This window comes from Hibiscus syriacus, unplaced genomic scaffold (genome assembly GCF_006381635.1).
Source record: "Hibiscus syriacus cultivar Baekdansim isolate YM2019G1 unplaced genomic scaffold, ASM638163v2 tig00111105_pilon, whole genome shotgun sequence".
NCBI classification, from domain to species: Eukaryota; Viridiplantae; Streptophyta; class Magnoliopsida; order Malvales; family Malvaceae; genus Hibiscus; species Hibiscus syriacus.
The window spans coordinates 420,582-445,504 of record NW_024062987.1 but is presented as its reverse complement, the minus strand read 5'-3'; the positions used below and the strand labels follow the sequence as shown (position 1 = coordinate 445,504).

Here is a 24,923-nt window from a genome sequence, read left to right as displayed (position 1 = left end):
ACAATTTGTATGGGGTAAAATAGATGGAAAATGAGGGTTGCCATTAGTAAAATTGGAGAAAGTATGCCAAAAAAATATCGGATGGAGGTCTTGGATTTAGAAAGATAAAAGAGCAAAATGAAGCATTTATAATGAAAGTGGCGTTTAATTTAATAGCAAAAAAAGACGTATTGTGGGTTCGGGTTCTCAAGGTGAAATACAAATGCAAAGATGAGATACCGACTAACATTAGAAGCCAAAACTGCTCCAAACTATGGAAAGGGATAAGCATGGTATGGGAGGATGTCCGAAGAAACATAACCAGAATAATAGGAAATGGGGTACATACCGATTTTTGGAGAGACCACTGGATTGCAGAAATAGGGCCATTAATAAATTTGGTCAATCAACGAGACCATAATCAGGTGGGAAAAGTAACCATAAAAAGCATGACTGATGAAAATGGTAATTGGAACTGGAGGCAGATTGAACACCTTCTACCACTGCATATACTTCTGAGACTGGCATCGATTAAAGGACCTCACACAACTGCAAAAAATGATAGAATTGGATGGTTAAAGAGAGATGGTCGTCAATTCTCTGTCAAAACATCATATGAAGTTAGAATAAAACAAAGGGAAGATACTCAAGAACCTATATGGAAGGTCATTCACGCATATAAAGGAACACAAAAGCTGAAAACATTCATATGGCTAGTTTGCAAAGGTAAAATTCTGACAAATGCAGAAAGACTTCGACGACATCTTACAATTGATGGTAATTGCCCAATCTGTGTGACACAAACAGAGGATATTAACCATATTTTTCGACACTGCATTACCGTGACCCCTATTTGGACAACACTGGTGAAAAACGAGAGATTACAGAACTTCCTAACAATGGACATAAAGAATTGGGTTGAAGTGAATTTAACAAGACCAAGCATGTTTGCTAAAGAAAGTAAAGATTGGGAAATCCTATTCGGATCGGTATTATGGAACATATGGATCATGAGGAATTCGATTGTCTTCAACAATCCTATGGAAGATAACACAGGAATATTAGAACGAAGCCGCAGGATGACAAACTCAATAAACAATGCAAATAGAGAAAGAGACCAGGCAAACAAATCACAGCCAATTGAATTAGTTGGTCCAACAGTTTGGCTACCTCCATCAGAGGGATGGGAAAAACTTAATACAGATGCAGTCCATAGAAATACATATGGAAAAGCAGCATGTTGAGGAGTAATCAGAGATTTGAATGGAAAATGGAGGATCGGCTTCAAAAAATTCATAAGAATATGTTCTACAATGGAAGCAGAATTATGGGGAGTATATACAGGGCTAAGATGTGCATGGGAACAAGGAATCCAACAACTCATAGTTGAAGTAGATAGCCTCAAAGCAATATAGACACTGAAGAATAGCACAAACAAAGAAGGAAATATTACCATAATACCGTACATAAGGGAACTGATAAATCGGGATTGGAACATCAGATTGCAACATGTCCGAAGAGAAGGGAATAAAATTGCTGATAAACTAGCAAGAAGCGTCAATTTCGAAGATAGCCAAACCAGAATCTTACAGGAGCCTCCAGCTGATATAAACCAACTCGTGATTGAAGAATGCAATTAGGTTTAAGTAATTAGGTAGTTTTCATTTTCTTACCAAAAAAAAAGGGTTTTTTTTTGGGTAAAATAGATACTTGATTTTTTTAATTAATTAAATCTTTCAAAAAGTTTTGTATATAGTTAATCCCTTCTAATAAATTTAATTAAAATTTTTAAACCAATGTCATTTTTTTAATAGAAGCTACTATTATTATTAAAAGGTAAAATTATCTAAAATTATAATAAAGAATCACAATTATTATCGTAGATTATAAATATAATTTAGACATTTTCTTATAACATTAAAACTAGTATCTTCAGATCATATAAGAGTCGTACATAGAAAATGATAAAAACACAACCAAAAGACTTAAAAAAATAGATACAAAAAAATCTGATTGCTTCGACAAATGAACCACAAAAATGAATTGAGTTACTGAAAGGCCATTGAGAATCGAAAATCAAAGCTAAGCGTCATGAAAAACTATCCACGAACGTAAAATTATGCATCCAAATTCAATCCGACAGTCCATAGCAGGAAAGATCATCAGGATTATAAATAAATGTATATTAATCATTTGTGATATCGTCAAATCTAGCACCAAGAAAACAAAAACAAGAGAATGTTAAATGATCGAGAAATAAAACAAAAAGCATTTCACAGAGACAAAGAAAAACTTATCATAAAAGTAGAATTATTCTTATTAAAAAAATTAAAAGGGAACAAAGAGAAAATAGAATTGGCAGGCAATAAACTTCAAAATCAGTGTCGCCTGCTAAACAAAATCAAAAAATAAAAAGTTAATATGATATATAAAAAAAGAAAAAACTCAAAGGAAAAAAAGAGAAAGAAGGAAGTTGTCAGGGTTTTAATCGATGTTGGTTTCCCCCCATAAAAACAACTAATTTTATTCAAAATATGAAATAACTCAAATTACAATAAATATTTACAATTATAATAGTAAATTAATCACATAATTAGGACAATTTCCTATAATCATTGAAACAAAACTAATAACTTAATATCACATGAGGACATACAAGTAAAGATTAAAATCTAACCAAGAAACTTGAACAAATATAGATATGAACATATCTAATTGCATCGAAAAACGAACCACAAAAGGGAATCAAGATATTAAAAGACCACCGACAAATCGCAAATCAAACTCAAGCGAAGTGAGAAGTTATCTACGAACGCAAATCGAGTATCCAAATCCAATTTGAGGGTCCAAAGCAGGGAAGATCAACAAGATAGCATAAAAATGTCATCTTGATCAGTCGTGACGATGTCAAATCAACCTTTAGGGGAAAAAAGATAAATGAAAAATGGTTAAACAATCGAAAAACATGTCAAAAACATATGAAAATTTGTCATAAAGGCAGATGAAATGTGTCATACAGACAAATTTGTTGAAAATAAAAAATAAAAGAAAATATAGATACAATATAAAAAAGAAAAAAACAATAAAAATATCGACAATCAATATTAAAATTAGTGTCGTTGGCGATCAACGAAGACGAGAAAAAAGAGAGATGAATAACACACTAATTAAAAAAATAAGTTTTTTTCTTCCTGTAATCTTAAATTGATCGATGTTGGTTATTAAATATATTAATGTGATAGTAAATGAATGATAGATTAATATTTTTTGTAGATGTGATAATCTACACGGATGATTTTTTTTCCTTTTCACCCTAGAATATTATTGTTGTCATCGTTGCTCCTACTCCGGTGAACTTCTTTGATCAAGCTAAATCTTAAATCAACTCGTGTGGACCCATTTTCATTTTGTTCAGATTAATTTCATAAAAATCCGGTCTTAAATTTCAATTTAAAGCTTTAATCTTATTATTATTCAATCTAATATTCAATTTGTTAAATCGTTGTGTTCTAAGAATATGTTGTTCCCCAGTTAAAAGAATGTTATTCACCTCCTTGAATAAGACTTCTTTTATCATTAGGATATTAAAGATTAAAAATAAAACTTTCCACCAACATTCAGTTGATTTATTAGGATGAGATATTAAGTCCCTTAAACAAGGTCAGAGGTTTGAATCACGTTTGCTAGTGGAGTAAACTGGATTGGGAGGATAACCCTCGCCTCTGCAGTACCCGATCTGGATTAATTGATCAATAGATCAAATATCAATGATTAATTCAAAAAAAAAACTTTCCTTATTTTCATTTTCTTTTTATATTATAGTTTGATTTTCATTTTTACTTTCTTCTTCTTCTCAATTGTTCTCTACATGTTTCTTACGGGAGTGAGATTTTTTAACTACTTCTTGTTTGTTTGTTTCATGATTTAATTTTTAGTATAAGATCAAATTTATTTAGTAATTTCAATGGTTAAAAGGAAGCGATATTTTCATATATATATATATATATATATATATATTATCTTATAATTATCCAAATTGTTTTAAAAAATGATTAGAAATAGTTAATAGAAAAATAACGGAGGAGGAAAATAACTCTTTAACGTTAACAAAATATTCATATTTAATAATAATAATTTTTTTTGAAAGATGTTGATTTTGTATTTAAGAATCGAGTCAAATACAAAATCGGACATAAACATGGACCTCATTAAAAAACCTCCCTAAATCTAAGTGGAGGAAAAAGAATGTCCATGTTCGTATCATAGAATACATACCACAACTGTTAAACTCAAACACTACACAATACTTTGAAAATACAATCCACCCAAAACAAAAAAAAAAACATCATATACCCTTCCTTAGAAAACATCAGCAGACAAATAACAAAAGAATTGATAGTTTAAATTATTTTCTTATGAAAAATGTCCTTAAATTTATAATGTTTATATCACTTTTCAATCAGACTAACATTAAATTTATATTTAAGAGATTAAAAAATATAAATTAAAAAAATTGAGGTTAAACTAATGTTAATGACAACTACAGACAATGCCAAGATTTTTGCTAGAATAAAAGATTAGAAAAAGAGAATATATAAGAGTGATCAAATTGATAATATATATATATATATTAGGAGTTAATTTATTAAATATTTTAAATTAAGATCAAATTTGTATAAAAATAGACTTGTAAACATAATGTAAATACACGTACAGAAGCATACGTTCCCCTCATCACATTCAAGACTTGGCCTTTAGTATTGGTTCTTTGCCTGTGCAGCGTTTTCTTCGCTTTGACTTTTAATTCCCCCCAAACCCCCCCCCCCTTCTCGTCCTTTATACCAGCAGCTCCGCCATCCTTTGATAAAGGAAAATTATTTGTCAAAAGGTGGTAAAGATAATGGATGTATGAGCCACCACCACCACCTTCTTGGAAACACTCTCTTCATTCATTCTTTTATTCTCTCCCCCATCTTCCTTCTTTCCCTTTACCAACAAAATCCTCAAAAGTTGCCAGATTTCAACATTAAAAAGTACCCGCCTTTCTATCTCTTCTTCTACTCGGTTTCTCTGTGTCTATTGTCTACCACTTCCTTTTCTTTCCCTTTCTCAGGTACCAAACAACATTGACTCTTTTATCTGTTTGTGATTTATCTTATCCTTTGTAATGGGTGATTTTTGCGGTTCCTGATAATGGGTCATCTCCATTTTTTGCTTTGATGGATTTGGAGCCTTTTGGCTTTCTGGTTTTCCCCCTCTTTGATTGTTGTGTGTCCCCCCACTGTCTCTGCTTCCATGAAGGTGGTAGGTTGGTGGGGTTGGCTTATTTTGCTGCGGAGATAGTTGGGATTTTTATCAGGCATACATATTGGGCAACTTTGTTAGTTTCAAACGATGGAAGTTTTTGGCTTTAGATTAATTTATCTTATCTTTTAGTTTTAAATAAAAAAATTAGTGCCGAACTTTATTTCACCTTGCTCCCTTATCGGAGCCTGGTTAACTTTAGGAACTGAGTACCATTTCTTTAGTTTCATTTGTGAATGATTTCTGCTTTTTACCAGCCATCAACTCTGTTGTTCCTTTTTGCAAATCTAATCGGTACATGGGATTTAGCCCCATGCTTTTCTATGTAGCATTATTGAATCAAACTTTGAAGTTGAACATGCTAAAAAGATGATGCCTAAAGCATTTTGCTTTGATCATTCGAATGTCTGCCGAGTGAAATGGTTCCTCGTAGCTGTTGATGAGAAATTGGTTGGTGTTCAGCCAATGGATTGTGTAAGAACTAAGAAGTACTTGCAGATGACATTAATTTTTTGTAACAAAAAAGTTGACTAACATCTGGGAACTTCACCTGGCAATTCCATTTTCCCTTTAGTTTAGATTGTGTAGGTGCATCAGGTTAATTGCATGGACTCATAGTTTTGATGCTCTTCCTTGTTCATTTTGACGATTGTCGTCTTATGCTGTTGTTTCCTATATCTCTCTCAGCAACCTTCTGTTTTTATCTGCCATCTTGTTCATTTTCTATTTTTTTCTTCTTTAACGTTTGCATCAAATGGTTTGATCCACTTCTAAGTTCCAACTCGTCCTTCCTTGCTAATCTTAGGAGCACATACACAAGGATAAATGCAAAGGACGATAAATTAAACCATTGTTCACTAATTAAGGGATTGCCAACATGGTGAGCTTACGCAGAAGGAAGCTTCTTGGACTCTGCTATGGTAATGTTTAATTGGAATGTGCCTTATATTGTATAATTAATTGCTTCTGTGGATAGCAATGGATATGAACTTTCACTATGTTTTGTCATGTGAAATCTGTCTTTCAATTCTTTGCTTTTGTTTTTTAGGGTCAGTTTGTTTGAGTGAATTGCGAGTATTTAAAATTTTAAACATCTTCGAAATTATGATTGATTAATGACCTTTTGTAGGGAAGAGTTCCTTTTTGACTCCACTCTCCAGATTCTTTTGTAGTGGAAATGCTCTTGAAAATTCAAGTCAGAATGCAAAATCAATCAGCGTGCATCCTATGCCCTCATATTCCATTTCCATCAACCAAATGCACGGGGTAAGAATGTGTATTAATCAACCGATTAGATATAGTATATCGAGATTTCACAGTTTATATGAGTTGGTCGTATCACTTTCTTTTACCATTTTGTATAAACTTAGTAGCTTGCAGAGATTCTTTTATCTTTCTTCCCTTTGTTAGGGATGCTTGCCTTTAAAATGCCTCACAAATTTATTTATTCTTATTGTCCGCTTTGAAATATATATCTGGGCCTTCAATCTTATTTCATTTTGTCTGTTCTTTTAATCCTCTGCCAATCTTAACCGATCATTTAAATTGTAACTTTCCCATAATTATATATTTATTAGTTTGTCTCACAAAATGTAACGATCCTAGGAGTGAGCCGGTTGTCACAAATGCATCTTTCATATTGACCAGCGTTCCTGGCTGGTACGGTAGTTATAGTTATGTGAATATCATAGCCAACTGTTGGTGGCATGTATGGTTATGTCATGCAGCAGTGAACAAAAGGTGGATCCATTAGAAAAAGTAGGGCGTTATACATGCTACTTGTTTGGACCCCTTTAACTGATCTGGATGAGAATCATCAAATGGAAAGACTCGTGTCTTCACTCACTACGCCAATGGTAATTTTTGTACTTTGTTCTGTGAATGCTAAGTATGCAAACCTAAGGATTCCTAGGCTCCTGTTCCATTTGGGGGAGTGAAACCATTAACTCTTGATGCTTGGTCATTGCATTGCATCCCGGGCCACCCACTTATCATAGATGATGTTTCACTGTTCCTTTTGAGCAAGAATCTCAGGGTAAAAAGCTAGTTGTCAATTAAAATGGTACTTTTAGGTGCCCCTAGGTGCATCATACTAGTTGTCAATTTCTGCTTATTACTAATCAGTTCCGTATAACTATTTGATGTTGTTTCTCAGAAAAGCACTGCTGTGGTTGGCTCTGTATCAGCAAATGTTTCTGCTTCTGGATCTGGTTCATCAAAAGAGCCTCACTATCAACCTTTTCCAGGTTCGTCTCTTAGGAAACCCGTGTTCCATATGTTTGTTAATATTTTTTTATAAGAATTGGAGGCCTCGTTAAAAACCCCCTTCATAATCATCAACATACTAGACCGTATGTCAACGAAAATTGGAAGGAGGAAAAGAGTACCTCATGATTTATCAAACCAGTACACCATAGAGGAAAGAACGCACCAATCTAGATACAAACACCAAATCAAAAAAAACCAGAAAACCTTTAAGAAAACCCCCTCAAACAGCCAAATAAAACAATGACAGCCCTATCCGATACCAACTCTCGACCTATCCCGAGCCTCACATCACTAAAAATCAAAATAACCGAAAGCAGTACCCAAATTCATTAATGTGAGAAAAGCACAACCGACTCCAAGAGGCGAACCATCTACATATTTGGAGAAGCAATACAATCCAATCAATTAAAAATCCTTCAAAAACCGCTAACAGACCAAAGCCCAAGCTTCCGCCGAGCACTTAAGCAAACCTTAGCCTTTTGCTTGTTCTTTTTAGATTCGTGAGGTCTCTTTTTCTTCCCAAGCTTTGGGCCCTTCGTAAGGTCCTCTTCCTGCAACCAGATTGAATCACCTATTGCCCCATTAGAAACCAATAGGCCCATACTGAGACCGTCTTCCAGGGCACGATATTCCACAACGTTTTGATCTGATCGATCGAGGGCATTAGGTAAGGAAGACTCTGAAACTAAACATGGCCTCGAAGCTAAACCAATCTCACCACCGGTGGTTCCACCGCCAGGTACAACTTCCTTCCCAAGCTGATTTGACAAATTTTCCAGCGATCCAAGGGGAAAGGAACCCGGTGTAGCCTCGGGGGAACTTCAACCAGGAGGAGGAGCTGGAAAACTTCTAGTTGTTTATGGCTATATGTTGGTCTTTCCTTCCTTTCTTCCTCTTCTTTCTGACTTCTTTTATCTTAGTACTTCTGTTTTATTTTATCCTTAACAAGTAGGATAGAAAATTAACCTAAAATATAGTGCCTTCATTTTTCTCTGTATTTGATGCACATATAAATACATAAAAAATGGGGGATTGATTGATGCAACTGGTTTCCTGTTGAATGATATTTATATGGGACCTTTAACATCAGCAAGTCCAATTCAATCTACCCGAGACTGTATTCAAATATTAGGTTCCGGCATCATTAGTTTGAGCATGACCGCATGCTACTAATTTCTATATAATAATTAAGGAAGGACGTTGTAAAAAAGATTTTATCTGCAGATATATAATGTACAAAATTGAGGTGTTATACTTTTAAGTATTAGAATCCTGTTGATGTGTGTTTTTGGATTTTTCTCTTTTCTTTTCTTGTTCTTTTGGGTATACCTAAGAGAGCGGCTTGTGATAAATGACATGTTTGACACAATTACAAAAGCAATTCGAGGAAGAGACAGCATATCACCCTGTTTGTTGGTTAGAATAAAGAGGAAAATGATATATCTCGGAGCTGAGTTCATGCCATTGCCCTTCTGGATAAAGCATCTCACTAAGCAGCATCAAAAATGGATTTTGGAAGCCATTTTAACTTCTACATTTGACTGATGCCGATGTACGATTTCTTTATTTATAGGGCAACCAATCAAGCGCAGGAAGCGACATAGGAGGAAGCACGCTCAAAATCAAGAACCGTGTCTAATGAGGGGTGTATACTTCAAGAATATGAAATGGCAGGCCGCGATAAAGGTTGACAAGAAGCAGATTCACTTGGGGACCGTTGGTTCACAAGAAGAAGCTGCCCGTTTATATGACAGGTAACAACCTGTCCTTTTTTATCTTACCTGTAACGATCGCCACTACAAATTTTCTGCAAATTCTGATCTCCTTGGGGTTTACTTTAGTATTCTGATAAAAACAAAAGAACAAGTTTGATTCCTTTATTTTCACACTTACCATGGGTCGAGGTAAAATTGTTCTCTTCATGTTGTTAACGAGTTTGTTTAAAAATGTTCATGTACTACTGATGATAAATACGATAAAAGTGGTATATTTACAATTTAGTGATCAGAGAAAAACGATGGGAGGTGTATGTATGAGAAAGCTGTGAAAATCATATGTGATTCCTAGCTTCTCAGAAAGGATTTGGAACTCATTGGTTGATATTTTTATCTATAGAGCCGCTTTCATGTGTGGAAGGGAGCCGAACTTTGAGATGTCGTCGGAGGAAAAGCAAGAGCTTAGTAGATTCAAGTGGGATGAGTTTTTGGCATATACTCGCAGTTCAATCACCAATAAAAGTAACCCTTTCTTTATGCTTACGAACCTTATCGTCTTGGCTCTTTTAATCTAATCGAACACTTAAATGTGCTTATTTTGAAATGAATATGATGTTACAGAATACAAGCAAAGGGTTGGGGCTGAACCCCAGAAAATGTCTGAACCTGCAATAGAGAACGGTTATCCAGACGGCAAACGATTCGATAGCTCCTCAGCTTCAGAAGAGGCAGGGCCAGACTCTTCAGCCTCGTGAAAGATTTTGAGAGGGGGGCTGAATAATCCGTGATGTTTAGGTAGTTGCTGGGTTTCCAATTTTCAGGGTTGAAATTCTGTTAGGTAGCCGAGTAATATATATAGATATGATTATCATGTACCAAGCAGATATTATAGTGCTTTAACCCTGTAATAGGTGGTAAATATTACTGGTTTTCATCAGTCAACGTACTGCATATATGCTTGAATGCTCAACCAACTGCGTTTAAACAAGTAATGTATTAAGATCCTCTCTTCCTACACTTGCTGTTAATCCCTATTTTACTCTTTTATCTCTATGATTTCATCTTACGTGAGCAGACTAAGGATATTTTAAAAATATTACTTTATTACTTCTACTATTCTAGTTACAAAACTGTAAAAATAATATTTTAAAATAATATTATTATTTTTTTATAATAAATAATATTATTTATTATATTTGATATCCATAATAAATAATTTATCAAAGCTTTACCAAGCAACTAAAATGTTTCGTAAGTTATTACCCAGACACACGCATATATTCGATAGACCCAACTACGCAAACTTAAAACATATAGAAAGAATAATATGCTTTCTTTACTAATAAATTCATTTAATTAATTCAATAAATATGAACTTAATACCAACTGATAACATATCTGTCTAATAAACACAAATAAGCCCAATAAAACTCTGGGTTGGGCTATACTTACATGTCGAGATCTGACCTATTAAAAACTCTTGCATTAAGGGAAAGTTAAGTTGAGTTCGAGTATTATTAAACTCGTCGACTTAAAAAATTTAAAATTGAGTTTAACTTCAGTAAAAAATTTATAAGATTAAAATTATCAAGTTTGACTCAAACTTGAAATAAAAAAAATTAAAGTTCAACACGATTTGAAAGCTTGTGAGCTTTAAATTTTTAAGTTCGACTCGAAATAAAAAAAATAAAGCTTGACTTGAGCTCGAAAAAATTTAAACTTGAAATACTTTTAAACTTAACTCGACTGAAGCTCAAACTCAACCTAAGTTCAAGCCTAAACTTATATTAAAATATGAATCTTAAATATATAAAAGTCTTATAGTGTATAATTTAAAAAAACATAAATATTAAAATATTATTAATAATTTATTTTAAAAAATTAATATATTTTTCTTAGTTGCTCGAATTTTTTAAATAAGATATTAAATAATTTATTTAATAATTTAGTTGATTTTTCCAAACATAAACCGATTCTTCTATATAAAAATCAAGTGACTTTGATGAAAAATGACTTATTATTATTATTTAAAATTTCGATTCGAAAACAAAAATTATCAAACGTGTAACCGATATATCTCAAATAATAAAGCATCATATTTAAATAAATATTGCATCATATTTAACCAGATTAATCGAAAAAAATAACTCGTTGTAGGTCTTTTGTCTTTTTGCCTTGTTCATTGAGACATCGGGAGTCGTGAATGTTTGCATCGGTTCTCTTTGTTTGAAACAGGGGTTGCCGGTGGAGGATTTGGGCTGGTTTCAAAGCATCGAAAACTGCATGGCCTGGCTAATATTTCAGCTACTTATGCCACTAATTTCGCTATTGTCATCGGCTGCCACTGCGGTATTTCCTTTCTTAATGGTTGCTATCAGCTTTCCTAAAGTATTTAACTGCAAGTGATCGGTTGTTAAAGTCAAAATCTTTTTCGTTTTCGACTCTGATCGGTAGAGGCGATGACTTTGCAAATTAGTCAACGAGATGTTAAGTTGTACTGTGATTTCAACCCTAAAATTAGATAGAAGAAAAACCATTAGTTTCATCATCTATAGCCAACACACATTTTCAGTATTTAATTCTTCCAAAGTATTACTCTATTTTGCACCCAAATCCAGCTTTAGGAGCATATAAAAAGGGTCCTACAGGAATTCTTGCTACTAATTCTCTGTCATTGGTTGTGATAGTGGGTCATATTTTCCTTAGTCGCTTCATTTGTACTCGTGTATAACTGCAAGTCATACTAAAATTTGTTTTCATCTTTCAAAACGTCTGCAATATCTATTCACGAAATTGTCATTAACGGGAGTTACATTGGTGGAAAAGTTAAAGTAACTTGGGAGATCAGCTTTCTTGACCTGGATAACTATGCGGTTTTTTGACACCATGGAGTGCTGCAGCTGCTTGGCAGCTAATATTGTATTCCTCGGATTAAGTTTTGTTTTATTTTCAAAATATTCTAATAATATTCTTTGTTTTACATTAGCTGTAATTTGAAATTTAGAGTACTATTCAATATATTTGTTGTAGAAGAGTTACATTTATATATATATATATATATATAAGGCATAATCTTAACTTTAGGAAACTCTTAAGCTGAAAGTACTAGGGAAATATATAATCCCTAAAAGTTAGGGATTATAACAACTAAAAGATATTCACATAATCCTATTTAATCCATATAATCTTTCTAATTTAGGAATCTATTTTCTGACACTCCCCTCAACATGGGGAATGGATATCCTCCATCCTCAACTTGCTGCTAACTTCTGAAAATAGTTTTCGGCATTATTTGATCGAAACAGTTTTATGTCTGCCCCTAACTGAGTCTTAATCATGGTGTAAAAGGTCTTAAAGGTAGAGCTTACATCAACTTTCTGTTTTAGAAGAAATATTCGTGACACTCAGCTACAATCATCTACGAAGGAAACAAATCATCGGGCCCCAATTATATTTGGAATGGTTGATGGCCCCTAAACATCATTATGAATATGAGTAAAAGGCATGAAGGCTCTTTTTTTGCTTACTGGAAAAGAAGCGTGTTTATGTTTTGCAAGTTCACAAATGTCACAGTGAAATAAGTTAACATTTAAGGATTAGAACAAAGAAGGAAACATAAGTTTTATAACTTTAAAGGATGGATGACCAAGACGAAGGTGATGAAGCCATACTTGATCTTTATTGATTTTAGATTTTGATAAAAGGGATAATGGTGAGGAACTTTGGGCATTAACTTGTGCACCAGAGTCTTCAAGGTAGTATGGGCCATTCATTTCTTTAGCACGTCCAATCCTCCTCCTCATTTCTTGTTCCCTGAAAATACATTATGTAGGATGGAAGATAACACTGCAGTTAATGTCTTTGGTAATCTTCTGGATTGAAATAAGATTAATAAATAGTTTGGGTACACGAAGAACATTTTTTAGTGGAAGAGTTTCACTTATAACAATATCCCCTTGACCAGCCATTGTTATCACAATACCATAAGCTATTGTTATATCTTTATTGCTAGGACAAGGTGTATAGGTGATAAATCTGAGTGAAGAACTTGTCATGTGGTTTGTAGTCCTCGAGTCAATTTCCTTGGAGCTTTGGGTAGGTAAATCTGAGGCTTTAGAGTAATGAGAAGAGGATATATCTGAGAAAACCAGACTACAAGTACCTGTTGAGGAGGGCTTTTCTAGAGACCCTAGCAAGCTTTTCAGTTTTTCAATTTCTTCTCTGTTGAACTTAATCGACAGTTCTTGAGAGTCTTCAACCATTTGTTTTTTGTATATGCTCTTCCTTGCCCTTTTGATGGTCTTTCTTTCTCTTAATAACTCTTATTTGTTGTTTGAGGCTTCCCATGAAGTTTCCAACATTTTTTTTGTGGCGAGGTTTCTTGCAGTAGGTGTGCCATAGGGAATCCCTGTTAGTTGTTTTTACTACTTCTGGTTGCCTATTATCTTTAGTAACCAACTGTTCCAGACCAGTTCTTCTTTCAGTTACGACTCTAATTACCAAGGCTGGACTCTCTACTTGATTGCTTTCAATCATAACTCCCTTTATTCCTTTCTCAGCACAAATAATTGCAATTACTTCATTTAGTGAGAGCAGATATTCATTTCCAAGAATTTGGACTCTCACTGCATCGAATTCAATATTTAATAAAAAAATCATAAATTCTATCTTTTTCAATAACCTTTTTAGGATTGATGCATCTTCACTGTACCTCATTTGGATACACCGGTAGTGATTCATCTCTTGCCACAGATTTTGTAGTAGGTTAGAGTGTTATGTGATTGAGTTGCATCCTTGTTCAGTGGATGAAATCTTGGTCTTGATTTTATAGATTTGGGCAACATCCCTAACTTTTGAGTAAGTTTGTTTTACAACCTCACATATTTCTTGGGTTGTACATGTATCACTAATCTCTGGCACCATAGAATTACATAACCAGGACATTACTAACGAATCTTGTTCATCCCAAGCATCAAATTTGGGAGTTCCCTGTTCAGATCCAGTCCCAAGAAGAAAACTTATATTAGCTCTTCCTTTTAGGAATGTAAGAACTAATTGAGACAATTTAAGATAGTTCTTCCCATTCAATCTATAGACAACTTGTATCTGTAAGTCACCCGTTGAATTAGAGCAACTCCCTGAACAGTCTCAAAACTACTGGTGTCAACCACTTCAATCATGATTTTGTTGCGGTAAGACTACACACTTAAGTAGGGGAATCAAGGGTAAAAAAAGGCTATTAAACAAAGGTTAACAGGACCCAGAAACGATTAAAAAAGCTTTGATACCGTGTTAAAATTAGAGTAATACATAATATATTTGTTGTAGAAGAGTTACAATTATATGTACAAGCCATAATCTTAACTTTAGGAAATTCTTAAGCTAGAAAAGCACTTAATTCTAGGGAAATATATAATCCCTTAATAATTAGGGATTATAACTACTAAAAGATATTTACATAATCCTATCTAATTTATACATAATCTTTCTAATTTAGGAATCTATTTTCTGACATTAAGCATCCGTAGATAATTGTAAAAGAAAAAGTTATTCACTTCTACAATACTTGAGATATCTTAAAAATTGTAACACTTCTCTTGACTCTTAGAATCTCTAGGTCTTTCTTATTACTATTCTCCCCCGATGTTGAGCCTCAACAGTTTCTATAAACGACTCATCATATTCGAATCGCTCTTTTCTTTTCCTAGATTTCTCCATCCAATTTGATGATTCCGGCATCGAGCTTATGCAGGGCAAGCGGAAACCTTCATTTTCAGCTGCCAAGCATTGTTGCATGTTTCCTTCTTGAAGGTAAGCTTCATTTTTATCAGCAAAAGTTGAATTCAAGAGCTCACCATGTTCTTTGTTGGTGATATATTGATCTTGAATCCAATTCGAGTTATTAGTTGCTCCTGGCGCTTCTAATAACCCATCAAGTGGTGATAATTTGTTAGATAATCCATCATTATATAACAGTTCCTGAAACATGGACAATAAAACATATTAGTTATTTCCTTCAGTTTTACATTCTGCATCAATAAATGATTAAAAGAGAGAGAGAGAGAGTTTACTGCTGGAATAATGTCCTCTTCGACATGATACTCTAAGTAAGAAGGCCCTTCAAAGCCCTTGGCTGCAATAACTATATTATGTTCATTGCTACTTTCATTTGAAGGCAGATGTTGAGCCTCAGTTTCTATAGATGGCTCATTATATTCGACATGCTCTTTTCTTTTCCTAGATTTCTCCATCCAATTTGATGATTCCAGCATCAACCTTATGCAGGGCAAGCCGAAACCTTCATTGTCAGCTGCCAAGCATTGTTGCATGTTTCCTTCTTGAAGGTAAGCTTGATTTGTATCAGCAAAAGTTGAATTCAAGAACTGATCATGTTCTTTGTTGATGATATATTGATCTTGAATCCAATTCGAGTTATTAGTTGGTCCTGGCGCTTCTAATAACACATAAAGTGATGATAATATGTTATATAATCCATCATTATATAACGGTTCCTGAAACATGGACAATAAAACAGATTAGTTCTTTCCTTCAGTTTTACATTCTTCATCAATAACTGATTAAGAGAGAGAGAGTTTACAGTTGGAAAAATGTCCTCTTCGGCAAGATACTCTAAGTAAGAAGGCCATTCAAAGCCCTCGGCTGCAATAACTATATTATGTTGATTGCTGCTTTCATTAGACGGCATTTCGAAGCCCTCGACTGCAATAACTATATTATGTTGATTGCTGCTTTCGTTAGAAGGCATTTCGAAGTCCTCGGGTGCAATAACTATATTATGTTGATTGCTGCTTTCATTAAAAGGCCTTTCGATGCCCTCGGCTGCAATAACTATATTATGTTGATTGCTGATTTTGCTAGAAGGCCTTTCGAAGCCTTCGGCTGCAATAACTATATTATGTTGATTGCTGATTTCGCTAGAAGGCCTTTCATAGCCCTCGGCTGCAATAACTATATTATGTTGATTGCTTCTTTCTTTGGTGATTGTTTCTTCATAGTTGGTGAGAATTGAATTGCAAGACTCATCATCTTGTTCAATGGTGTTATATGGATCTCGAACCCTATTATCGTCCTTGGGTTCATTTTGATCCGTTGACAACTCTTTAAGGTGTAAAGGTACCTGAATCAGAGAAATAAGAGTGAGTTTTAGAGAGTCATCATCATCCGCATGGATAACCGATTAAGAATTTTGCATCAGACATCTTACTTTCATAATTGTATACTCTGCAACATGATTTATGAAATTAGATGAAATATTAGAGTCTTCATCTTCATTAACCATGTTATGTTGATTGCTTCTTCTTCCTCCACCATATATCTCAACAGCGCTGCAAGGGTTATGAGCACCGTCATGGTCTTTAGATGTTTCCGACCTGTTAGGGTCTAGAATGTCCTGAACATAGAGAAAGAAACAGTAGCTATGAATACCCACATCATGATAGAAATATACAACTGAATGAAGAGAAGAAACATAGGGAATCTAAGTTCTAACCTCTGACATTGCTTTGTTTGCTACATGATTTTCTAAATTAGAAAGAGAATCCTGATTTAATTGACCGACTTCACTACTGGATATATCGACTTTTTTCTTCAGTTTACAAAGTTTGAAAGGCTTCTACACAAATTAAGGGACAAAAACATATTTGTTGGTGCTGTTAAAGCTCATAAATAGATATAAAAAGTGTATATATATATATATATATATGATAGCAATTTGAAAAGATTGCTTACTTGATCGGAGTCAGTTGTAGCCTTGAGTTCATACTCATGCATAACCCAAGAAGTCTTGTTTTTGTTCTTATTGTTACATTGGCCTCTATAGAAAACCAAAGTCTTCTTGCTGCCTATCTCTGATCCGCTTTCGGAATTAATTATCTTACGAGCATTGCCTGTAGGCTTCCAGTACCCCTCCAGGGTGGTCCTGCTAATCAGTTTACTGTTGCGGTACTTGTATTTAGGTGGGTACATGAAGTACCATGATCGATCTCCTGTCTGCAAGTTTGAGCACCCTGAAAGAAGAGCACAGTCAGCACACATATCCATTAAGATGTTACAACATTTCTTGAAGTAAATCCAGAATTAAGAAGCAAAGAAAGAAGGGATTTGACCAGGTAATTCCCAAGGCTCCAACTCGCAGATGTCTTGTATTTCAGCAATAACTTCGAAAAGAGAATCATGGTCGAAGGTTTTGATATGAAGATACTCGATGAGTTCTTCGTCAGTTGGGTGAAATCTGAACCCTTTCACCAGATTCATTCTTTTTCAAGAGATTGCTGATAAGAAACCTAATAAAAAGCTGAAGAAGATCAAGATGAAATAAGAACTTGGGACTCTTCCTTTTGGTGTATGTGTAATGTGTATATATAGAAAATACTCCTTGCTTGATGAAAATATTGTAAGTGGATGTCGTTAGGTCATGTCTACTTCGCCTCCAAGTTCCTACTGTTACTGTAAAGTGTAAAGCAAAGTCAATATTCTAATGACTTGGCTTTTTTTCCCCTTCTTTTCTATTCCTCAAGATATAAGGCTTTGCTCTATTAATTGGATCGATCAAAGTCGTACACTTAACTTTAGTAGGTGAGTTTTCAATAGAAATTTTTTACATGCACAAAGACTCAAATATAAAATCTCATTTAAACAATATCAAATTAATTATCGTTTAAATTAACTCTCATTTTTTCTCCTTTTAAATATGAATTTCAACATTCGGTTTTAAGGTTTTAATCTCTTAAAACTAATTTATCAATTCCAATATTCCTGTAGCTTACGTCGTATTCATTTATTTATGTCCACACAATTTCATAAGCTTCGTGAGCAAGGAGTACCTTTTTAAGTACACTATGACTGTGACCATGAGCAGGGATAAGAAGCTCCTTTATTTTCTATTAATGATGCTATTATTGCTAATATTAAAATATATTATTAATAATTAATTTATTAAAATAAAATATAAAATCATTTAAATAATATTTAGATCTAAAGTTTTGATGTTAATATTGTGGATAATGTAAATTAAATTGAGAAAAACATCCAATGAGGGGCAAGTCTCTTATTGCCTTCATTCTCAAGATTGCTTGGAAAGCTACAATCTCTCTCACTTGGACGGAAAGGAATTGAAGGAGTTTTTGGAATCAAATCAATAATGGTGAGGAAATTTTGATGTCTATTAGAGAGCTCGTTAGAATGAAAGTTGAGGGTCGATATATAGATAAAAATGATGGTGTAAATGATGCTCTTTATATAGCTTGGGGTTTTCCTTGAATGAGCCCTCCTTTTATTTGAATAGAATTCGTCTGCCTTTTAGCGAGCAAAAGAAGAGAAGTCAAGCAATTCCCAAGCCTCGCATCTGTAGGCATCGATTTCACAATCTACAAACATAGTTCTCATATCTATATGCCACTAAATCCAACTTTAGTTGCCAATGCTTGGAATTCTTTTTTGGTCTTCTTTTCCTCCTGAATTTTGTGTCATCGTGTTTACATTCGTCTCAGAAATGCATTTCAAATGAGCATTAGTCTTGGGTACAACAAGAAGGACGGCATCAACCGCTATAACCTTTCTGTTACTCGGAATCGCATTATAACAATTCTTCAATAGTTTCAAACAATGGTCATCGCTCCAATCATGAAGAATGAACTGTCAAATTTGCTTGCTTACAAGTTGAAATGCTGATAAGATTTGTGTTTTCTCTTCCAGTTGATGACTGTTTCATATCTATGCTTGTTGCTTTGACTTTTGATCATAGTGACGATCAATCGCAGTATATAATTATCATATTTGTGTGAATATATTTGAATTGCGAGGGTTGGGATTTTCCTGAATTGAGTGGTTCTTCTTCCTCCCGTTTGACCGGAAGTACCCGGACGGAATCTGACATAACCGATAATTGCATAAATTTACGTGCAGATTGCTGTCATCTAAACGTAATGGTACGACATATGGAGCAGATAATAGCGATAGGTTGCTATCATCTGAACTTCTATGGAGAGAAAAAACGATGTCGTCTTTCCAGTCCAGTTAGAAATTCACGAGGCCGCTCTAAACGAAGTCATGACATTCTAGCTGTACTAATGGTAGAATCTGCCTCGGAGGATTCAAGAATACCGAGCAATCCATTGTGTTCACTTGTGCGAGCTTTGCCAATCTATCTGCAATCAATTTGTTTTCCCTGGGGTTGTGTCTTATCTGCACGATCGATTCCTTCCGTAGCAGTTCATCGATTACATTTAACAGCATGAATGAGTGTTCGCGGTTTGGTCTGTTTTGTAGTAGCTGAGTCACTTCATAATTGTCGACTTCCAAGACAATACTCCTCTCTCCCAGTTTCCATGCTTGTTGGAGACCTATGACGATCCCCCATAACTCTGCCTCAATGACGGAACAAATGCCTATGTATTTCGCGAATCCCACTATTTTGTGCATAATATGTTATTTCATTTTCAAAAATTATATAGGAATGAAATCCAAATCCAAAATTCCGAGTTCATTGTTTTCTTTTAGAAACTGTACCTGAGTTTATGATTTTCCCTTTTAGTTTGGTCATTCAATAATGGTTGGTTTCCATATATAGGTTGTAACTTGTAGAAAAAGTTTAAGCAACTGTATGAATGAAACGTACAAAGTTTTCAAATTTTGTTTATTCAATCTTTTGGAAATTTGTGCATCGCAGGAAGTTGGAGGCAACCATGCTCAAAGTGTTGGATTTTTGACAGATGGGTTCGATACCACGCCTACCATGAGAAAATTGCATCTCATATGGGTGACTGCACCTATGCACGTTGAAGTACCCTGCTTGCTGCGCATGTGGACCTTTATTTTTCGACATTCATTCGAGTTTTCCATTTCTAATTCATATTGGTCTTTTGTCTGCATATTAGAAGATTTATAACATGAAAGGGCTGGAGGGTACTGGAACTATGAGTATTTACATCTATGTTATAACTTATTGTCTGGTTTTTTTATCCAGCAACACCTTCTGTTCTTGCCTTGCGTCTTATACTCCCGTGTCGATTTGAGGTCTCTATCATGAATGCCATTGCGAATTTTGTTTTCGTTTGTACTATTTCTTTTCTATATTAATTGTGCTGATCGGAATGATCATGTGCTTACATATTTCTTGACATTAGTTGTTCTGTTGTGGAAGCTAATTCATCTACTACGATTTCAGCAAGTGGGTGATGATGAACCAGGACACTAGGCCGCTGCAGAAGGTTAGTGATGATCTCAAGGAAGAATGTCTTATCTTCTGTCCACCGGAAACTTCGGAGGTGTTTCACCTTCCGGCATTATTTACTTGATATGTTGTTTCTAATTGACCTTCTCGTTGCATTTATAGATTAGCATTTCCGGAGGAGAACAGTAAGAGTTAAAAAAACAAAACAAAAAAATTGCCAAGTTTGAATATCCTGTTCAGTATTCCAGGCTAGGGCTGAAAGTAAGCTTATCCGCTTCATCCGATACGTGCAGATATTCATTGTAGTTCTTATGAGATTTTAATATTTGCAGCCAAGACGAGGTGATCTTGATATAAACCAGCATGTCAATAATGTCACCTACATCGGATGGGCTCTGGAGGTCAGTAAAATGACATTTTTCTTTCTCTAGACTTTTAATGTCCAAAACTTGGTTGGTTTCATAAATTCATGTCTGTACGGCAGAGCATGCCTGAAGAGATCATTGACACGCATGAACTGCAAACAATCACAGTACGATGTGGTTGACTCGCTTACCAGTCCGGAACTAGTGGAGGGTACAGAAATAGGTTCAGAGCTTCATGGAACAAATAAGTCCGCAATTGCAACTACAAGAGAAGACCAACCAGACTGTCGTCAGTTTTTGCATCACTTGAGATTTTCTGGTAATGGGCAGGAAATAAACCTAGGTCGTACCGAGTGGAGAAAGAAAGCCTCAAACTCATTCGAAGCACAAAGTTATGGTGTGTTATTGCCCTACTACAGCCTGTTGCAGAAGCAGATGATGATCATATTTTTCTGTATCACAATCTTGTATCACGATATACATTTTATTTGTAACATTAGGTATATATAATACGTATTTCACATTAAATTCATGTTTAAACATCGAATAAAGTCGACTAATCAAACTAAACCGAAAACAGAAGATCTGATTGCTAGACAAGCCTTCTTGCTTCTCACATTAAATAGAATACAATTTTTATCATCAAAGAAAACGAGCATGTAAGTAGTGTTGATAAACCGCAGCTTGACAGAAATTACTCTATTTCTTCGAAGGAGCCCTTCAATGTATTTACAATATTCCACACAGATATTGAATCCATGAATTCAGTCTCTCATTTCCTACACCATGAAATGCAGCAGCTCTGGAGGGGGGGGGGGAAGAGAAGCAGGAAATGTACATAATCAGGAATTCATATAAGATCCGTAGAAACCACCGTAATAACAACTGCAGTTCTTGGACAGGTTCCCGAAAAACATACCTTAGCATTGCTGTTGGCCGGCTTCCTGTTCCGAGCAGTGCGGTATGGAGATTGCTCACCAGGCGTGCCTGGTGCCCTACCCCCAGTTTTCCTCTCTTCTCGCACCTTGTTGAATATGTGAGTATAACCATCGGCTGATGCCGGGTTATTCTCATCCCAGTCACCAAATTTCGGAACAGCAGCACCTTCATCAGGCTGTCGTATCAGATATCAGATTGTTAGCAACAAGTTCTAAGTTAATAACAAGCTTTGAATAAAGTGGAACTCACTTATGTTCAAGTTTATTCTATTTATGATCAAATGAAATAACACAAGTAGAATTTACACTTTCATCGCCTCGAGTACTTGGCCTCATTCTGGACCTTGTAGGAGTGCCATGGCTACTATCATAAGAATTCTTTCCCTCCCATGCAGGTGATGCCGTGTTACCTCTCCCAGCTGCCCGTGCATGGTGATGGAGAGGTGATCTATCTATGCTGTTTTCAGATCCAACCCTTGGTTTCGGGGATTCACGACCATAACGTGACGGTGTAGTGTCCCCAGAAGCTTTACGGTTGACATTGTCTTGACGTGCAGGAGAATCGGCACCTTCTTCTCTGCTCCTTCTAGCAGGTCTACGTCCTACCGGTTCATCCAGTTCCGATTTCGTTTTTGAAGCAGTGGGAGCTCTTGTTGGAGCTACATAATCACGATGCAAGTCGGGATTCTCTTGGGGATCGTTCGGATTTACAATCTTTCCACCGGTTCGACCCTGACGGGCCTTGTCGAAATAAGCTGTGTAGGGAACATTCTCATCACCATCCCAATTGCCAAACTTAGGTACATGAGATCGTTCCTAGAACAGAAACGCAAACAAAATTGAAAAAAATTGGTTATTAGATAAACCAGCAATCAAAATTCTCCTCAAAGAGATGGAATCCTTGCACGCATTATTGGATGATTAAAGTTTTGTTTGCATTATCAAACTAAAAAAACTACATTTTTAGCAGGCAAATCGATGCATAGTTTCGAAAATAAAAAAAAAAATACGCCCAGATCAGTCAAATAATATATGAAAGTTCATCAACCAATTATGAGCGATCAAAATAAAAGCTTAATAGATCATACAAACAAAAAAGAGTTAGCAATACAAAATCTCAATAGGTCATACAAAACTTAGTTTAACAGCTAACAATAAAAAACAAGCTTCAGCGTTGCTTAGCTTAGAAATAAGCAAAATGAAATTCCATAATCCTCAGCTAAATTTTTCTTGGGAAACAAACAGAATATAATGTATACTAAGCAAAACAAAGAAAGCAATACAAATAAAAACTTACTGCCATCAGCAAACTTGAGAAAGAAAACCCTGAATCCCCAGAAGAAAGACGAAAACGAAGCTTCCTTTTTTTATCAAACAATTGCAGAAAAAACCCAGATAAATAAAAATAACAACTTTTTATAAGAACTCTTCAACTAAAATTCAAAGATTGAAAGAGAAAGAGAGAGAGGTGGAGATGGAGATGGCTTTCATTGAGAAAAACAAGAGAAATTATAGATTATGAGAGAGAGAGAGAGAGATGGTTTATTAATCGGTGACACGCAATTGGTAAAGTTTGACCCTTAACTCTCTCTGTAAAAATCTCTGTTTCTTCTTTGCTTCAGATGTCTCTGTCAAAATCGCTGTTACGGTGTTAAATTTTGGGCTCCTTCCACGCCAATGCATCGACGTCTTTCTCCCCTGGAGTGCTATTATTGGGGAGTGGAAGGAATGATAATTGATGCTGGAAGTAGCAGTCTTATGAAGGCTTTGCTGGCCAACTTTTAAAAGAATCGTATATTTAACGCCGGTTACTTCTATTGGCGGCTGACCTGTCAACTTATCCTGAGAGTTTCGCTGTCTTTCTCCCGCTTAATTATATTAATTTCTTTAATTGAACCAAAAACAATACATTTTTTTTCTGTTTGCCGGCTTCTGTTCTTTGTTTTAAACTACACTTGTATCTTTGTTTTAAACTACACTTGTAATTATAGCTATAAATAATAATTAAATAATTACCATAAAATTAATTAGGGTAAAATTCACATTTGATACCTAAACTATAGTTTTAGTTCATTTTAGTACCTAAACTTTCAATATTTTCAAAACCATACTAAGTTTTAGTTATTTTTTAAATTTATTACCCCACAGTTAAAACATTAACGCGTTTACTGCCTAAAAATTAGTTTTGACCCATTTTAGTGCCTAAACTTGCAATTTTTTAAAAAATTAACATTAAATTTTGAACATGATTATTAAAATGAAACAAAAACTAAACTTTAGGTATGGTTTTTGTAATCATCATTTTTCAACCAGAACCTAAAACCCAAAATAGACCCTAAACTGGGCCTCAAGCCCAACCCAGACATAACACCCAAATCAAAATATAATCGAGCCTCGAGCTCAAACCTCAAGCCCCATACCCAAAACCAAACCAAAGTAAAACCCAATCGAAGCCCCAAACCTAAGCATCAAACCCGACCTGGAACCCAAAAAAAACCTCGACCTAATCTACCCTAACCCCTACTGTAGTCGCCCTAAAAACCCCAATCAATTGGCACCTTCCTATGTCCCCCAATACCCCAAAAAACACTTCAGCACGCCACCGGCAGCCCCACTCCACGCAACATGCATCAAACAACAAGGAAGAAAACAAGACAAAATCATATCATTTTTATCTGTAAACGGATATAAAAACCTGAAGCAAAATCATGGAAAGCCTCTATGTTATTTTTCATTTTTTAGAAGCAATAAACATGAACTTTCAAAGTTACTTTTTTTTTCTCTTTTTTCTTTAACTTTGAGTAGTATTTTTCCATTTTCGAATATCAACGAAAAAAAAAGAATCATGTTTGAGTATTTTTTTTCTTTTCGAATAATAACATCGAATGTTTCATTTCAGTTTTGAATAACTAGTAAAATACAAAAAGGACACCTTTTAGTTTGAAATAAAATAACTCAATCCATTTTACGCAAAAAAAACTAAAAATAAAGAGAATAAAGAGAGAAGCTACCTTCAGACGAAACCTCATCGGCGACAGAAACTTCCGTTCGAAGATCCCAATGGTGAAACGACATAAGAAATAGTGGAGAACAACATACTCTGAAATTTATAATTTTACAAGATGGTCATGGCAGGGACCTTTTTATAATTTTCTCATTTCTG

General features: G+C 34.8%; 3 protein-coding genes, 1 long non-coding RNA gene and 1 pseudogene across 6 annotated transcripts; 3 read left to right on the top strand and 2 right to left on the bottom strand.

Annotated features, from left to right (window-relative positions):
- Nucleotides 1-4,822: 4,822 nt before the first annotated feature.
- LOC120153966 (ethylene-responsive transcription factor-like protein At4g13040) lies at nt 4,823-10,279 on the top strand. 2 transcript variants are annotated; one of them, XM_039165823.1, is made up of 7 exons: nt 4,823-5,092; nt 6,089-6,203; nt 6,413-6,549; nt 7,439-7,529; nt 9,125-9,305; nt 9,667-9,788; nt 9,888-10,279. In XM_039165823.1, exons 2-7 carry the CDS (start codon nt 6,161-6,163, stop codon nt 10,019-10,021), a joined length of 708 nt encoding a protein of 235 aa, XP_039021754.1. In that variant the 5' UTR covers nt 4,823-5,092; nt 6,089-6,160; the 3' UTR covers nt 10,022-10,279. The 2 variants fall into 2 exon arrangements, with proteins under 2 accessions (XP_039021754.1, XP_039021756.1); XM_039165825.1 differs by lacking the exons at nt 4,823-5,092; nt 6,089-6,203; nt 6,413-6,549 and adding an exon at nt 6,900-7,139.
- A 4,461-nt stretch (nt 10,280-14,740) lies between these two features.
- LOC120153956 (NAC domain-containing protein 53-like) lies at nt 14,741-17,601 on the bottom strand. Of its 2 annotated transcripts, XM_039165814.1 has the most exons (7): nt 17,393-17,601; nt 17,016-17,293; nt 16,777-16,899; nt 16,492-16,677; nt 15,865-16,404; nt 15,338-15,778; nt 14,741-15,245 (listed from the first exon to the last, which is right to left on the bottom strand). In XM_039165814.1, exons 1-7 carry the CDS (start codon nt 17,538-17,540, stop codon nt 14,880-14,882), a joined length of 2,082 nt encoding a protein of 693 aa, XP_039021745.1. In that variant the 5' UTR covers nt 17,541-17,601; the 3' UTR covers nt 14,741-14,879. The 2 variants fall into 2 exon arrangements, with proteins under 2 accessions (XP_039021745.1, XP_039021746.1); XM_039165815.1 differs by lacking the exon at nt 16,777-16,899.
- On the top strand, nt 14,781-17,665 carry LOC120153957. The gene is made up of 3 exons (XR_005518835.1): nt 14,781-15,077; nt 15,552-15,610; nt 17,243-17,665. It is a non-coding gene; the product is annotated as an uncharacterized LOC120153957 (long non-coding RNA).
- A 1,545-nt stretch (nt 17,666-19,210) lies between these two features.
- On the top strand, nt 19,211-21,338 carry LOC120154058 (annotated as a pseudogene).
- Nucleotides 21,326-23,278, bottom strand: LOC120153817 (RPM1-interacting protein 4-like). The gene is made up of 4 exons (XM_039165688.1): nt 23,058-23,278; nt 22,067-22,576; nt 21,742-21,936; nt 21,326-21,624 (listed from the first exon to the last, which is right to left on the bottom strand). The coding sequence occupies exons 1-4, from the start codon at nt 23,061-23,063 to the stop codon at nt 21,595-21,597; spliced, it is 741 nt and encodes a 246-aa protein (XP_039021619.1). The 5' UTR covers nt 23,064-23,278; the 3' UTR covers nt 21,326-21,594.
- Nucleotides 23,279-24,923: the final 1,645 nt, after the last annotated feature.

Coding starts and splice junctions, on each gene's coding strand:
- LOC120153817 (XM_039165688.1), bottom strand. Junction 21,937..22,066: donor GTACTCGAGGCGATGAAAGT/GTAAATTCTACT, acceptor CTGATACGACAG/CCTGATGAAGGTGCTGCTGT. Junction 21,625..21,741: donor CGGCCAACAGCAATGCTAAG/GTATGTTTTTCG, acceptor CCCCCCCTCCAG/AGCTGCTGCATTTCATGGTG.
- LOC120153966 (XM_039165823.1), top strand. CDS start 6,161: ATGGTGAGCTTACGCAGAAGGAAGCTTCTTGGACTCTGCTATG. Junction 6,550..7,438: donor CCATCAACCAAATGCACGGG/GTAAGAATGTGT, acceptor GTTGTTTCTCAG/AAAAGCACTGCTGTGGTTGG. Junction 7,530..9,124: donor TCACTATCAACCTTTTCCAG/GTTCGTCTCTTA, acceptor CTTTATTTATAG/GGCAACCAATCAAGCGCAGG.
- LOC120153956 (XM_039165814.1), bottom strand. CDS start 17,540: ATGAATCTGGTGAAAGGGTTCAGATTTCACCCAACTGACGAAGAACTC. Junction 16,900..17,015: donor CTACAACTGACTCCGATCAA/GTAAGCAATCTT, acceptor TAATTTGTGTAG/AAGCCTTTCAAACTTTGTAA. Junction 16,678..16,776: donor CAAACAAAGCAATGTCAGAG/GTTAGAACTTAG, acceptor CTCTATGTTCAG/GACATTCTAGACCCTAACAG.